The sequence below is a fragment of the Stigmatopora nigra genome, chromosome 3 (assembly GCF_051989575.1).
Source record: "Stigmatopora nigra isolate UIUO_SnigA chromosome 3, RoL_Snig_1.1, whole genome shotgun sequence".
Classification (NCBI taxonomy): domain Eukaryota; kingdom Metazoa; phylum Chordata; class Actinopteri; order Syngnathiformes; family Syngnathidae; genus Stigmatopora; species Stigmatopora nigra.
The window spans coordinates 19700068-19715853 of NC_135510.1; the positions used below are offsets into that span (position 1 = coordinate 19700068).

General features: G+C 57.6%; 3 protein-coding genes across 3 annotated transcripts; all 3 read right to left on the bottom strand.

Annotated features, from left to right (window-relative positions):
- Position 1: 1 nt before the first annotated feature.
- tollip (toll interacting protein) lies at positions 2–2504 on the bottom strand. The gene is made up of 6 exons (XM_077712632.1): positions 2321–2504; positions 1551–1709; positions 1297–1479; positions 1052–1207; positions 899–986; positions 2–796 (listed from the first exon to the last, which is right to left on the bottom strand). Exons 1-6 carry the CDS (start codon positions 2351–2353, stop codon positions 600–602), a joined length of 816 nt encoding a protein of 271 aa, XP_077568758.1. The 5' UTR covers positions 2354–2504; the 3' UTR covers positions 2–599.
- A 220-nt stretch (positions 2505–2724) lies between these two features.
- Positions 2725–6386, bottom strand: hsd11b2 (hydroxysteroid (11-beta) dehydrogenase 2). The gene is made up of 5 exons (XM_077713790.1): positions 6015–6386; positions 4798–5010; positions 4245–4430; positions 4032–4169; positions 2725–3940 (listed from the first exon to the last, which is right to left on the bottom strand). Exons 1-5 carry the CDS (start codon positions 6196–6198, stop codon positions 3543–3545), a joined length of 1119 nt encoding a protein of 372 aa, XP_077569916.1. The 5' UTR covers positions 6199–6386; the 3' UTR covers positions 2725–3542.
- A 6407-nt stretch (positions 6387–12793) lies between these two features.
- On the bottom strand, positions 12794–14728 carry LOC144194418 (G-protein coupled receptor 151-like). Its single transcript, XM_077713485.1, has one exon. The coding sequence runs from the start codon at positions 14633–14635 to the stop codon at positions 13337–13339; it is 1299 nt and encodes a 432-aa protein (XP_077569611.1). The 5' UTR covers positions 14636–14728; the 3' UTR covers positions 12794–13336.
- Between the last annotated feature and the right edge of the window lie 1058 nt (positions 14729–15786).

Consider the following 15786-nt stretch of genomic DNA (forward strand, 5'->3'; position numbering starts at 1 on the left):
CTTGTTTTTTGGCTATTTTATTTCATATACACGTTTATACAATATATATTGTATATCTTGCACTTAAAGCGGGCATTTGTTGCATTTTGATTTGTCCTTAAAAGTGGTGAGAGCAATGCTCGTGACAAATTCACAGCAAAATGATGATTGGACGTCTAAACGTTGACAAAAGCATTCTGAGAGTTCAATGTTGGCGCTCTCTTGAATTTCTATTACAATTTTCAACGTATATCTTTACTTTAAAGAAGGGAGGAAAAACAATACTTGCCCTCCTTTTTTTTGTATAAGATTTGATCCAACATTTAACCACAAACAGAAAGTGGATGCAGACGGGTCGGCTAACCTCGGGGGCTTTCAGCGTTCTCCACATCGACGGCCAACGTGGGTCCGTCGCCACCCCTTCCGGCCTCACGGGGATTGGGAGTCCGGCCCGCTCTTTTGCCTTAGATCGGGCGGCCACGGTCAAAGGGCAACAAAGGACTTGGATTCACGCACGCTACTCCACGCTGAGGGGGAAACATTTGGTTGAGCGGTGGGAAGAGGAGGAGAAGGAGGAGGAGACAGAGCGGAACGCCGGGCGGGGGCGTCTCGTCCGGCCTTCACAGCTCCTCGGCCATCTGGAGCAGCGAGTTGATGGCGGCGTCTTTGTCTCCCTGCTGCGCCTCCAGCACCGTGCGCACCACCTCCGGGTCCAGGTTGGGGAACATGTCCTGGAGGGCCTTCAGGTCATCTTCCGAGCACGGGGCCGGGACCGGAGCCGGGACTACCCCGCCCTGGTTGTAAATGGGCGGGACTCCTAGAAAAAATAAAAATAAAAATAAAATAAACACATACCAATGGTTATTGCCGCCCTCCCGTTTCAAATGGACGGGACTCGCGGAGGGAGCCGGGCGCTAACCTGCGATGGGCACGTAGCCGAGACCCTGCTGGTACACCGAGGGCATCAGGACCACCGGCTGCGTCACGGCCGCTGCCGCCGGGAAGGACTGCCACGGACGGGAAAAAGGAGGTGGGCACGCGAACCCGCCACCTTCCTTCCGGCGGGACTCACCGAGAAGGACATGACCAGGTTGATCATGCCTTCCTTGTCGTCGCCCTGCCGGCCGCTCAGCGTCAGCCACTCGTCGGCGGCGGTGCCGCCCTCCCGCACGGCCTCGGGGATTCGCACGTGCGTCCAGGCGATGCGGTCGTCCATGGAGAAGGCCCGCTGAGACGGACAAACGGGAGGACGGACAAAAAAGGTCAAGGTGGGCTCGGCGTGACATCCCCGGCCACGCTCGCCGCATTTGTCCGCACCTCGTCAAAGATCTCCAGGTAGAAGGAGTCCACGGCGGGCGGCAGCGTGCACTGGATGACTTTGTTCCAGCGCGGGTTCTTGGCGCCGTTGTGCGCCGTGGGCGTCTCGTAGACGGCGTAGCCCATGCGCACCCGCACGTACGGATCCATGCGAGTCATGCCGTAGTTCTTGGCCAGCTTGGCCTGGTCAACGACCGCGTCCGTGGATTGGTGGCGATCGGAATGGCGCGCCGCGCCGCGGTGGACCCCCTCACCTGTACCACGGTGATGCTGAGGCGGCCCACGGTTCCGAGGCCGCCGGCGCCGCCGCCGTACTGCAGCTGTCGCGCCGCCTGCGCGTCCGACTGGACCTGATGCTGCCGCTGGCTCGACGTGATGCGCAGAAAGTCCACGGGGAGCTCGCCCACGTACACCTGGCCAAAGGCGGTGGAAAAGGAATTGCCGTGTCATCCGAGTAGACCGGTCATGAGGCCAAAGAAAAATCCAGGCCGCGAGTCATCATGTGATTTACAATGTCTGTACTATGTCTCATCATTGCTCTTTTCCAGTCTTTTCTGCTCCTGTTTTTTTTTGCCACTCCCTCCTTTATCTTGTCTTTTTAACATCCACCTGCACGAGGGACGAACGAGCCCGTATATATGTTGATTATTATATATTGTACTTTCATTAAATAAACCAAACAGAGAAAATGGCGAGTCGCCCGTCGTGCTACGAACGAGCTGCTTCAAGTCCGCGTAATACTGGCCCCTGGGCTTCAGGTTGAATAGCCAGGTCATAAATAAATTCCTTTTGTGCGTCTCTCTGGATAAAACCACCATATTTTTGTTGTTTTTTTTGGGGGGGGGGGCAGGTCTCCTGAAATTGAGCAGCTAGCCGGATAAACACGTACAATCCAGTCATTAGTCCGAGCCCGCAAAAGCTTTCAAATAATAACCACGTAGACAGGTTAGACGTCATATCGGGACGCAAGTCGCACATGACCTATTTTGTCGTTTCAAAGTTTGTAAAAGAAAATGACAAATACTTCTCCCCGCTGCGTGCTGATGGTGCTCGCCATGTTGTTGTCCCTCGACGAGTCGAAACTGACGCTTGATCAATGTTTTCCAAAAGAAATGATTGGAAACATTGGGAAGGAAAAAAAAGAGAGCCTAAAAGCTTTCCGGACTTCCTGGAATAACGCCTGAACCGGAAGTGTGCCGCCATCAACCGTCCGTAGACAAACAATGACGTAGTTCTCATTTCGGAATAGAGAGCTCAATTATTAGATATTCAGTTTTTTTTATGTATGATATTTCTGTATTGGGAAAATTTTATGCGTGATTTAAAATAGAAACAGATTATAAATACGTCATTTTTTTTTCATGTATGGTATTTCTGTTTTGAGAAAATGTTATGCGTGTTTGAAAATAGAAACGGATTACAAATATATTTGTTGCTCGTGTTTTTTCATGTCACTTTATTAAACAGAAGTGTAAAAAGAATATACTCTCAGGATTTGCTGTCAACAAAGTTCTCTTTTCGCCATCACCTGGATGAGCTTTCCTCTTAATGATATGTGGGCGTTCCAGCATCTTGTCGCCCACTGGTGTTCATTAGTGAAAGTGCTCCAAATCTTCTTCGCCCATTTGTTCGAACTAATAGTGAAAATGAAAACGGATGGCTCGACAAACAAAACAAAACAAAAATACTCATTTGCTGTACACTTTTGGCCCAACAGGATGGCTTTCGGAGCGAAAGAGAACAAGCGCTGGCCACCTGTACAAACCTTGATTGGAGTGTACGAACTGTCACAGTGCCACGAGCTGCTTCTCGGGTCACCTGACACTCACCTTGCTCTCCATTTGCAAGTCATTGTGCTTTTACTTTTCATTTCGTTTTGCCGTCCTTCCGACGTGATTGTCTTTTGGCTTTTGCCGGATGGAAGACAATTGCCGTCATTCGATGTCAATTGGATTTGATACAATCATTTCATATGGCCAGAGAGCCCAGGCCACGCCCAGCATCAAAGTCAAAGGCGCAAGCTCACCCGAGCCCAAATGACGGGACCGGGATCAAAGTCACGCCGGCATATCTTTTTGGGGTGGAAAGCAGCGGGCGATTACGTCGGCGTCGGCCAGGAAGTCACTGTCCAAATTGTCATCCACCGATACCGACCGGGGAGCCAGACGGGGCAAAGGTGGCACGTCGGAGCCGCGTCGGGGCCGTCGCTCGGGTCTCTCGCGCGCGGCTCCCCGCCGGCACCGACGCTACTCCGGTTGTCCCGCCCCCTTGTCGCGGTTGTTGTTGTCGTCGTGGCGGGCCGCGCCCGCCCGGCGCAGCGCCCGCGGCGCCAACCTCTTCTTGACAAAGAGACTCTGCAGGAATCGCTTGCGGATGGCGGCGGGAAAGTAAGCTCCCACCAGGTACATCAGGCCCACGCCGGGCCCGGCAAAGTAGCGCGCCCGCGGCCTGGGCTCCAGCAGGGCCCGCTCCATGGCGTCCACCACGGGGCCCAGGTCCGGGTCGGCGCAGCGGGCGAAGCGCTGGAACAGCTCCTTGGTCTCGCCCACGTAGTCGGCGCCAAAGTCGTCCAGCAGCTCCGGGGGGAGGGAAGCCAGCAGATCGCGGTGCCGCGCCTCCCAGTAGGCCGCGTCGGAGCAGCGACCTGGATGAGGGGCGGGCCGGGCGGGCCGGGTGGGCGGGCCGGGCGTTAGCGAGCCGCTCCCTTGATCCCGCCCGTCGGAGGCGGGGCCTACCCGTCTTGTAGGAGGACGGCAGTATGCTGGAGACGTGCACTCCCCACGGCGCCAGCTCCTGTCTCAGCGTGTCCGTGAACAGGTTGAGCGCGGCTTTGGAGGCGCCGTACGCCGCCAAGCACGGGAAGGGGTGGTCGCCTGGAAACGGCCCACGGCGGCGTGAGGCGGGACCGCCCTTCGGGGGCGGCTAACGAGTTACGCCGGCGGGCGTACCGGCCGGACTGGAGACGGTGACCAGTCGCCCCTTGTGCCGTCGCAGCAGCGGCAGGAAGGCTTTGGTGACGTCCAGCGTTCCGAAAAAGTTGACCTCCATGCAGCCTCGGAAGTTGGACATCTCCGACAGCTCGATGTCGCCAAAGTTGATGCACACGCCGGCGTTGTTGACCAGGGCCCACAGACCTGAAGTGAGATGGACATTTTGGTCACGCTCTTCAACTTGCCCGGAACATTCCGTTCCAAAAGATGGCAATCTTTCCTGGCGCCGTTCATTTGGCCGGCGCCGCAGCCCAGAGCTCCAATCTTCTTTCATTTGGAGTACTTACAGCTGACTTTTGACATTTCGTGCCTCATTTATTACCGCACTTAAATGGACACCTATTCGTGATGGCGAGGGTTCAAAAGTCAACCCAAGGGAGGATCTGAAATTGTTCCAGACCCAACGTCCAAAAATAGTTGGAAGGAAATGGAGGATCTGAATTGGCTGCCGATTGGTCCCCCGGCGCCCCGCCATTGGCCGCCCACCAAATGAAGGACGACGACGACGTACCTCGGGAGCCCAGCTCGGCCGCCACCCGTTCCAGCGCCCGGCGCACCTGCGCCGGCTGCGTGATGTCCAGCTGCACCAGCGCCAGTCGCTCCGAGCACGTCCGCCGCAGCTCTCGGGCGCCCTCGCCGTCGGCGTCCAGGACGGTGGCGAAGACGCGGAAGCCCAGCGAGTCCAGCCGCCACGCCGTGGCTTTTCCGAAGCCCGAGTCGCAGCCTGCCGGAAAGCGCCGAGTTTGGTGACATTGCCGCGTGCCCGGGAAGACTTTGCCCCTGCCAAGATGGCCGCCGAGCCGAGACCATCTTGCTAGGGGCAAATCGGAGGTCCTTTCCACCTTTACTGACAAATTGAAACCAGCGGATGGATCCTAACTCCGCGAGGGGGAGGGAGGGGACTTGGAGTGCTTTGCGTCCGCGTAAATTCCCGCACGGAACCACTGGTCAATAATTGAAGGCTCCGTAAATTGATGAGTGGTGCGGTTGAGGTGTGTAAAGTTGAAGCCGTAAAGGAGGCAATAAAGGCGCACGCGCACGTGCAGGCTTTTATGTCGCCGGGCTGGAGTTCAATTGGGGACAAATGCAGCTGCACTTGCTCTATTTGTTTTTCTGCCAGTTTGGTGACGTGAAAAGAAGTTACGAAAGAAAGCAAGAAAGAAAGAAAGAAAGAAACAAGTTGTTTTTCGCCGTTCCACAACGTCAACACGGCGACGTCCTAGTATTTTGGAAGCCTCACACGAAGAGGGCGTGATCAACGAAAAAGAAAAACAAAATCAATCAAATTGTCGACGTGTAACGACGTGATTTTGTTTTCTCGGCTTGGCTCAGACACCAACCGTCGCGTCGCGTCGTATTATCCCTTTCACCGCTGCCATTTTTGGGGGGAGGGAAACTTTGGGTGCCATTGACGGCGATAGTTCCCACAAAGCAGGTTCAATTCGAAAAAAAGAAAATGTTCTGTGCAGGCGCACGTCGAGGATGCTCATTCCGGGACAAGCGTGCGCCTATCCACTCACTGTGTGTGTGTGTGTGTGTGTGTGTGTGTGTGTGTGTGTGTGTGTGTGTGTGTGTGTGTGTGTGTGTGTGTGTGTGTGTGTGTGTGTGTGTGTGTGTGTGTGTGTGTGTGTGTGTGTGTGTGTGTGTGTGTGTGTGTGTGTGTGTGTGTGTGTGTGTGTGTGTGTTGTTGAGATCGGGAGAAAAAGTTGGGGAGCGTTCGAGCCGTACCTGTAATGACGACGACTTTGTCGCCCGCAGGCAGCAGCTTGTCGCGGGGGGTCGAGCGTCGCGAGGACGACGTCTTGAGCAAGAGCCACCAGGCGGGGGCGGCGACGGCGAGGGCGATGGCAGCGGCAGCGACCCCCAGCACCGACGCCCCGCACCCGCACATCAGCGCCCACCACTCGTCCATTTGGGACAAAGTGACTGACAACGAAACGATTGACTGAGTGAATGAGCGAGGGGGGGGGAGAGAGGGAGGGAGGGAGGGAGGGAGGGACTTGATCTTTGGTCCTCTTTGGTCCTCTTTGGTCCTCTTTGGTCCTCTTTGGTCCTCTTTCTTTCCTTCCTTCCTTCTTTCTCGTCGTCGCCGAATGAAAGCCGAGCAGACGCTCCGCTCGCTTTCTTTTATAGGGCGCCTCGCCCCCTCCCTCCCAAACACTCCCCCCTCCCTCCCTCCCTCCCTCCTCCCCCAAATCCTAAACTCACTTGTTGTCAGCCACTGTTTGTCCAAGTGTGTGCTCCAAGTGTGGCGTCTTATCGCCGTAAAGCCGCGCACAAATCACCACTATTTTGGCCAATTTGACATGCCATCCTTTTCGAGTGGGAGGGCTGCCGACCTCCCACGTCGAATGCATTGGACCTCAGAAGTCCTCAATGAGACAAGCACCAAGCACACGAGCGGCCCACTTTTGGTGGCCCCTATACAAGCCCCGTCAAAGTTGATGTAGCGACGTTCCAATCAAGTCCTCAGCACGCAGCTGCTTTGGCACCCAAAAGGACGGACCGGACACCGGGTTTGGGACGTCCCGGAGGTGGAGGGGCGGCGGCTCCGGCGGGGGAAAAAAACACCAGATCGCCAGATAGCAAAATGCTGCCACAGACTTTGATTTGATCCATCTCATTGGCTGTTCTTTCAAAGTGTTTTCGTGCCATCGTCGGGAGCCAAACGTGGCCGGGCCGACCGACGGTGGCGCTTCTTTTTCAAGTCAAGGACGACGAATGGAAAACAAGCGGGCAAAAAAAATAAATAAATATTTCCACACACTGGCGGCTGACGCAAAAGACAGAAGGGTCGGGGTCAGGGCGCTGTGGACGGGTGGGGGGGCCCGTGGAGGAGAGGGGGTTACTGGGGAGGGGGTCGAGGTCCCTAACACCCGCGAACACACACGATGATTTGACAGCGTATGGGTTATGTCAGGTAGGACAGCGCTGTATAAAGTTACACGCGCTCGCACGCAGACCCATGCAGTCATCGCTGGGGGAGGGGGGGGGGGCTCGGTTTGGCCGATAAAGACATGTTTTACGAGGATGCGTGAAGGCACAACGCTCGGGATCGCAATGTTCCCGTTGTCGACGGAACGCTCAATTCCTCTCCTTTTTATCGGAGTACTAAAATCCCCCAAAGAGGTCCTCCGCAAGGATGCCGCCGTTGGCTCCAACGTTGGCTCCACCCGCCGCGTGGAACCACGCGTTCTTGCCGACACTCGCTCGTACTGCCGGCCAAATGAACACGCCGCTCACGCCGCTCTCCGGGCGCTTACCTCTCGTGACCTTCTTGTCTTGAGCATTTTATTGCGTTGGCATGGTCAGTCCTTTCACTTCAGGTCATTAGACGTCCTGGCTCGCTCGCTCACTCCATTTCTCTTCTATATATTTCCACGGGAAGTCACGGAGCGCCATGGGACTGGCGAAAAAGACAAAGTCGACGGGGACAGAGTTTTTTTTCTTTGCCGTTTTGAAGCGACATCGCCGAGAGAGCGCCCATGTTGGAGGGGGCCCAGGTGGCTCTGAAACGCCGTTCTTCTCCTGGCCCGTCGTCCTGGGTCACGTGACTTCCCGGAGGTCGGAGCTCCGCGAATAAATAAAGCGGGAGGCGCTCCGTCCAAGGTCCAACATTCCCACGCCGACGGCGGGGGAGTCTTTTCCCCTCTCTTTGGCCGGCCAGCCGGCCAACAGATGTCGGCCCATGGAAACCTTAACGAGACGCCACGAGATGGGACGGGATGGAACGGGATGGGACGGGACCGTGCTCCTCCACCGCCGTGCCGTGTGGCGTGGTGGCGTGGCGGCCAGATCCAGCCCGAGTCGACACATTGGCCGGGACGGGCACCGGCACCGGGATGGAAAAACGTGGCAAAATGAATGTTAGATCAACTTTCCACTGCTTTGATTTCTCTCCACGGACAATTTTCAACAGGAAATGAGCGCTAATGGACCCAAGACGAACAGGAATGTCAGCTCAGGTCCAACAGGAAGTTGCGGGAACGGGAAGTGACCCCACAAAGGTTTCGAGCTGAAGCCAAAATGGTGAATATATCCTTTTCATTGGATTGTTGTATCAATTCCTTCTTAAACTTGAGTTTATTGTTGATTTAAAAAGGGGGGCCAAAGCACGCTGGAGCATATTTTTGTCTCAAAAGGGGAAAAAAGAGCATTTCCGCAGACAAAGTGGAGTCACGCAGCACGCTCTTTTGCTCCACGGGTGACAATTAGAAAACGGGTGACAGGTGCGGCGGGTGGGCGGGGCCGGGTTGCCGGGACAACCGCCCGGGAAATCCCTGGCCCACTGACCTCAATCGCCCGCTAAGCGCGGCGCCGCCGGCTCGCGTGCGGACGCCGCCGCCGCCGCCGGGACATTTTGTCCTCCTCCGACGCCACGCTTTGATTGGCCGGCACCGCCGGGAAGCTTCCGTTCCACTTTGGCTTTTCTGGAGAATCGTCCCTTTTGAAAGTAGGGAATATATTTGGTTAAAAAACTTCTTCTCTTGATTTCGGGCCACGTTGGGAGGATTCGGGGGTGCCGGCCGGTCAATCCGGGGGAGGGAGGGTGTTTATTTATTTATTTATTTGTTGGGGGAGCATCCCAATTGTCAAGCATTAGGAGAGAAGGCCAATGTTTGTTGTGCCACTGGAGATGAATAGAGCCATTGAAAATACTCACGCTTCACTTCATTTTGGGACATTCCGTGTCACGGGGGGTGACCTCAAAAAAAAAAAAAAGACAAAAGAGGTGGCTCACCTGTGCCAGCACACATGCTAAAGGGGCACGCCAGTCCGAAGTCACCTATTTACCACGGCCGCGTCGCCCATGGCCAGACCCCGACCGCCAGACCCCGACCGCCAGACCCCGACCGCCAGACCCCGACCGCCAGACCCCGACCGCCAGACCCCGACCGCCAGACACCTTTTGACGGAGAATGGGCCGGCCGGGGGCTTTTGCCGGCTAACGAGGCGCGCCGCCCTCACAATGCCTTGTTTGCCCCTCGGGACAATGCCCGGTTTACCGCTCGTGCCTAACGGGGCGAGACGCCCGCGCCCACGGCCGACGTCCGCCGGTCCTCACGCTACGAGGCCGGCGGTCCGCGCTTTCCGTGGCGACCTCCCCTGGCTCCCGCGGGCGGTGACGGACGGCAAGTGGAGACGGCTTGGTCAGAAAGGGGAGGCGCCGATGCCCCCGACGTGGGGACGGAGACTGGCAAAATAGACGGCAAGTGACAGGCCGCTCCAAATGGAGCGTCAATAGGAAATGATCTAAAATGCAAATTCAGCGGGAAAAGCTACGGCCCCAAAATTGTACTTTGAGCCACTGGGGAACGCCGCAAAAATGGACGGCCCAGGGACGGCCCAGGGACGGCCCAGGGACGGCCCAGGGACGGCCCAGGGACGGCGCCGGACGTCCAAACTGGTCGGAGGACGTGAGCCAAGGCCGGGACCGTCGGCGGCCAAAAAAATCAGCAACCGGGGGGAAGTCACCGGAAAATGTACGGCGGGACGGATGAGACGAGCCGTGACTCGGAGCCGGCCCCAAAGTGACCCCGGGCAGGCGCCCGCCAGAGCGTAAACCGGGGTGCCCGGGGAGGCCGGGCTGAGCTCGGCCTGAAATCGGCCTGAAATCGGCCCCCGTTCCAATTCGAGGAAGAAATGTTTCGGGAACACTCTGTTCTGAGAAAGGCGCGCACGCGCCTGGCCTGGCGAGAGGTGAGGACAGGCCAGAACAGGCCAGGACGGCCCTCGCCTCTCGCCCGTCCCGTCCCCTCCGGCCAGAAAAACAAAGGCGGCTTTTGTCCGCCAGCCGGAAGGGGGAGACGCCACGGGTGGCTCGGCGGCAACGCATTTTCCACGCGCAAAAGACCAGCGGCGGCTGTCACTCTCTGCGAGGAAACAAGGAGGGAAGAAAAAGACTCCAAAGCCAGCGCACCGCCGCTGCTCAATATGGCAACCTTTGGTTTCTGAGCCGTCACCACTCCTTCCAACACGCATCGCATTGAAAAGCCTTTTCCCGGCACGGTGACCTTTGACCTGGCGACGCCACCGGCTCTTTCCCGTTGCCAATCGTTTCTCCCGGGCTACTTTTCCTTCAGGTTTGGGCGCTTGACTCCGAGAGGGGCCGTCGGGGGGGGGGGGGGGGGGGCGGGGCCGGTTCCGTACGGGCGGCGCGTGCTCCGGCCCGCCCGTGTCTACGGTGGAAATTTTAAACCGGGCCACTTTACGTCGTCTCGCGAGGTGGCGCAGATGAAGGCCCAACGGCCACTCCCTCCGTTTCCTGTTTACTTCCTGGCCAAGAAACACCCAAAGAGACCCCCACGCGCACAGACGATAAGGACACATTAGCGCACCAACCGAGATGGAAACACACACTCGGATGGCGACAGGCTAAAAGCAAGAGAGAAGGCCGTACAAACAAACGCAGGCTTTGTGACGTCAACAAAACACCAAAGACTGCCGTGTCGATGTTCGACGACTCTGCGGGAGTCGGTCCAAAAAGAAAAAAAAGAGAAAAAAAAAGCAAAGCTCCCCATCGAGCGGTTTCCCCCTACGGCGCCCCCGTTAAGTGTCAACAGATGTGTGTCTTCTGGCAGCGCCGACATTTCCCCCGCGGGTCTTTTTTCACGGCCGTTGACTATCTCTCCTCCGTGCAGGTGCCTCCCCTGGAAGAGGGCGAGGGGGGTGTTTGTGTACTGGGGTGGGTCGGGGGGAACAAGACCCGGGTTATTGGGGTGGTGGGCCGGGGGGGAGGACCTCCCGGGGAGGTCAAGACCATCCGTCGCCGTCAAATGTCCCGCGCGCTATTTGATCGGAAGCACACGGGAGGGTGGGGGAGAGAGAGGGGAGCCTTGAGGGGGAAGGAAGGCAGGGAGGGAAGTCTTGGAGGTCACTTGTAAAGATGGGAGGATGGGAGAGAGTCAAGCTGGGCTCTCGGGAGCCAAGATGGGAGGTCGTGCGGGGGTGGTCCGCAGCTTGTTTCCATCACAAGAACGGAGGTGAACGCAGCATATTTCAAAAGCCCACGGGACGTCGATCCTGACTTGACTACACGACCCCAAGCAGGGTCGGGGAACCAGACATTTGGCCACGAAGCCACCAGGGGGAGCGCCAAGAAAGTCTTCCAAAAAAAGGACACACGCCGAGACGTTCGCCATAAGGCCACCAGGGAGCGCCAAGAAAGCCTGACACAAAGTGACGGGTCTGCCCAAGACGTTCGCCTTGCGGCCACCAGGGGAAGCGTCAAGAGAGTCTTCCAAAAAAAAGTGACGAGACGGTTTTTCTCGTCTTGTCCCGTTTCCCAAAGAGTGGAAAAAAGATGACACGCTTGAGCGGAGCCGGCCGCCACGTCTGGATAAAAGCGTTGTAGCCTTTTGCCCTTTAGCCTCCCGTCGACCGTCGTCGCCGCCGCCGCCGCCACCGCCGTGTCTCCGAGCGGCCTTTTAGAGCCGAGTACTCGCTTGTTGTTTTTTTCTAGCGACAGACGGCCAAGGATGTCCTAATGGCCTAAAAGAAAAAAACAACAACTTTTGTTTATCTTCCTAACATGCCACGCCGCCCGCCGGGGCCTTTTCACAAAGCGGAAAGACGCGACCGGTCGCCGTCCACGGCGGGGATGGCCAGGGGTGGAATAAGCAGTCATGGAGGGCCACCGTGGCAGCTTTATTGTTCCGCCCGATCCGCCACAGATGGACGGGGGTTGGGCTGAAAGCAGCCGCACCTGACGCCAATCCACTGATTGCACTCGGAACAGCAGACTGGTAGAAAGCACTCCTCTGGTTGGAATGAGATTGAGCTCTACTAACTGATCCCAATAAAGATCCATTTTGGAGAGGGGATGGATTATTTCAATGAAACAAAACTGGATATGGAAACATTGGGGGCATTCTAACATTTCTTTCCAATCAATTCTTGAATCCAAAAAAGCTTTTTAGAAAGAACCCAAGGTGTTTTGGCGTCTATTGCCGTGGAGACGCCTTTCCATTTTGTCCCCAAAAGGTTTCATTTCATGGGCACAATGCGACGAGAGGACCTTTGGTTCCCCGAGCGAGGAGTCCTTTCAATTGGCTTCTCGTCAACCTATTTTGCGTCCCTCCGCGGCGGCCGCAAGGGATGGCAAAGCCCCAATGGAAGTCCCCTCCCCCTCCCGCCAACACGCCACCTTCTCGGCGGCCGCCACAATGGCGCTCCGTCCAGAGCTTTTCAGGAAAATGAAAGTCTGCCTCTGGCTTTATGAGGAATATGGGACGGAGAAAATGTCAAGCCCCCCCCCCCCCCCCCCCCCCCCCCTGCCACACAAAAGCACTTTTTCCTTCTTTCCTTCCTTCCTTCCTTTCACAGGCTGAAAGAAAGGTCAGCAGAAGCGCTGGTTTTAGTCTTGGTAGACGGCGCCACCCAGGAACTACTAAAACCATATGTATGAACATATGTACGGATATAAATGTGATTTTTCTCATTTGAAAAAAAACACCAGGCATTCTGAATCAAGAAATGTTTTTATTTCAAATAAATGACTGTGACACAAAGGTGCATTTTCTTAAGCCACCAAATCCCCTTCTTTCTAACACATTTCACAATATTGAAACTTTTTCATCGAGAAGATTGAGAGGTGAAGACTGAAAAAGGAAAATCACGCCACGTTTGACACCATACATAAAAAAAAAAAGGATTCGTCTTTCGGCAAGTGAAAGCTTTTTTAAATTTGGGAAGGAAATAGCGAGGGATAGCCAGCATCACGTCCAAAACACACCCAGAAGGCTTCTTTTTTTCAAATCTAGAAAATCAACCAGTGCACAAACTGTCACGTTATCCAAGGTCCAAACACACAATCCATTCAAAACGTCATATCAAATATTTCACCAAAAGAACAACAACAACAACAACAAGAAAAAACCCTGACCATGACAAACTAATACGTATACTCTTTGCTAATGACGTGAGACGTCATCATGATCATGGCTATTCCAAATTTCCAGAGAGGCCGTCCTTTGAGCAAAGGAATTGACTTTGGCCACCACTCCGACTGGGACTTTTGGGAGATGCAAATGCAAAAGTCCGCCTCAGGATCAGAGCATTTTCTCGTCCCGCTCCCACGGGATTGGGTCCGGCGCCTCCTCCGTCTGCGTGTTTCTGCGCCCCGTCCAAAAGTGCTCCACGTCAGGGAAGGTCTTGTCCGCGTCGGCGGTGGCGGCGGCGAGGGCGGCGGCATCGGCGGTGGCTCCGTCGCTCGTTCCCATCGCCTTCCCCGGCCCGTCACCCATCCCCTTCCCGTCCTCCGTCCCCGTCCCCGTCCCCGCCCCCGCCCCCGCCCCCGCCCCCACCCCGTGGCTCTCGGCGGTCTTGGGCTTTCCGCGGCGGAAGAGAGCCCGCGAGCCCCGACGCAGGTCGTCGTACATGGCCAGCATGAGCGCCGGCGAGAGCGCGCCGCCGCCGTACACCAGCGCCTGGGCCAAGAGGAAGACCCCCGCGGGGGGGCGGCGGTAGCCCAGCCGCACCCAGGTGAAGACGCCCCACTCGGGCAGCAGCAGGAGCGCCTGCGCGCCGCTCAGGCTCAGCAACAGCAGCGTCACCTGGGGCCCACGCCGGGGGCCGCGCCGGCCGGGGGGGCCGGGGGGATCGCCCTCCAGCGCCCGCTGCAGGCTGGCCGTGTAGCGGGCCAGGGACCAGAGCACCGGGAAGGCGTAGCCCGCCGCCGGGTAGATCTTGTAGAAGAGCGCCACCATGTGCGAGGCGCACTCCGGCGCCCGCCACACACACAGCGTCGGGGCTCCCGCCGGGGCTCCCGCCGGGGCTCCCGGCTGGCCGCCCGGCGTCCGCATCGCGGAGAAGAGCATCTCCGGGAGGGAGAGGGTGGCAGACAGCAGCCAGGCCGAGGCCAGCGCCCAGGCCAACCGGCCGCCGCCGCCGCCGCCGTTGCCCTTGGTGTCGCCGTCACCCTCGCGCTCGCCATCGCCCCGGTCATCAGATTGGCCCCACCTCGGCCCGCGCCGGGCCCAGGTGCCCACCGCCAGGAGGAACGTCTTGGCCACCAGGCACGTGTGCTGCAACCAGTCGGCGGTGGCGCAGGCCGAGCGACCCAGCGTCCACGCCTGCTTGTAGGCGGCCAGCGCGCGCGCCGGGGCGCACAGCACAAGCAGCAGCGCGTCGGCGGCGGCCGCCGAAGCCAGCACCGCCTTGGCCTCCGAGCCGCGACCGGCGCGGAAGTCGCGCGCCAGCACAAGCAGCGCCAGGAGGTTGCCGGCGGCGCCCGCGGCGCAGGCTCCCAGCAGCAGGACCGGCGCGGCGCTCCGGAGATGGTGGCCGTGGCCCAGGAGCTGCAAGCCCCCCGCCGAGTCCACGAAGCTGCCGTTGGGATCGGTTTCCATGGCGTCCCGTCCCGTCCCGTCCCGTCAAGTCCGCTCGGATCGGACGGAAAGCGCGCGGCTCCGGCCTGGTCTACGGCGATTGAGCGAACGCGCGTCTCGGGGGAGACGCTGACCGTCGGGTCGGCCGCCCGGGTATTTCAGGGACGGGTGGCGGGGGCGGGGCTTCTGGCCCTTCCCGCTGGGCGGAGCCTGTGATCCACTTGGTGCCGCTCTCTCGCTCACTTCCTCCAAAAAGCAGCAAAAGGGGACGACCGACGTACAAAATAAGATGCTCTTTACGGGAAATTGAGCCAAGTTCAACATGAAGTGGCCTGAAAATGGCACACTGACCAAAAAATACCCACACTGGCTTAAAAAAGGGCCAACAAATGCCACCGTCCCGCCCCGTTTTGAGACGTTATCATTAGCGGCCGACACGTGCGTCGACATATCCGTCCGTCCCCGGCGGTCACTGACTAATTGGGAAGCGCCACCCTCGGGCGCCGCGTCGCCTAGCGACCGGCGCTCTCGGAGGAAGCCACGGCCTTTGAGCGGACGACCCCTCCCCGCTTGGCGGTGGCCCCCATTCACAAGGCGTGTGCTCGTCCGCGCTAACGTGGCTAAATTAGCCATGAGGACCTCATTTTGGTGCCATGACCACTCTTGTTTGGAGCCCGCTTTTTTTTCTTTTTGGAAGGATCAATGCGCGGATGTGTGGATGAAAAGTGCATTTGTGAAGTTGAAATGGATAAAAGCAGAAAGTGTCAGGGAGGCGGGCAGAAATAAGACGGTAGAGCGCGGCGTAGCTTTGATGGCTGGCGCCGACGTCCCGCTAAGAGCTAAATGAGCAGCCAAAGCCAAAGGGCACCTCCGCAAAAACAACAAATAATTGATGACGCCCTCTCGCCGGGAGGGCCTTTTCATTTCAGAAGACACGTTCGGATGGGTGGGGCGGGCCGGGGGGAGTTGGGGGTACGGAGACGGGGACGGGGACGGCAGCTCCCCGGCACCCTTTTTGGAGTCTACGGCTCATCTCTCGGTGCCGTCGACGGCGCCAGACGGCCAATTCCTATCCAATGTTCATCCGAATGAGTTTTGAACATTCTGAAATACTCTTGTTATACTGACGAGGCTAACTTGTTAGCGTGTCTACTTTTGGTCCGGCACACATC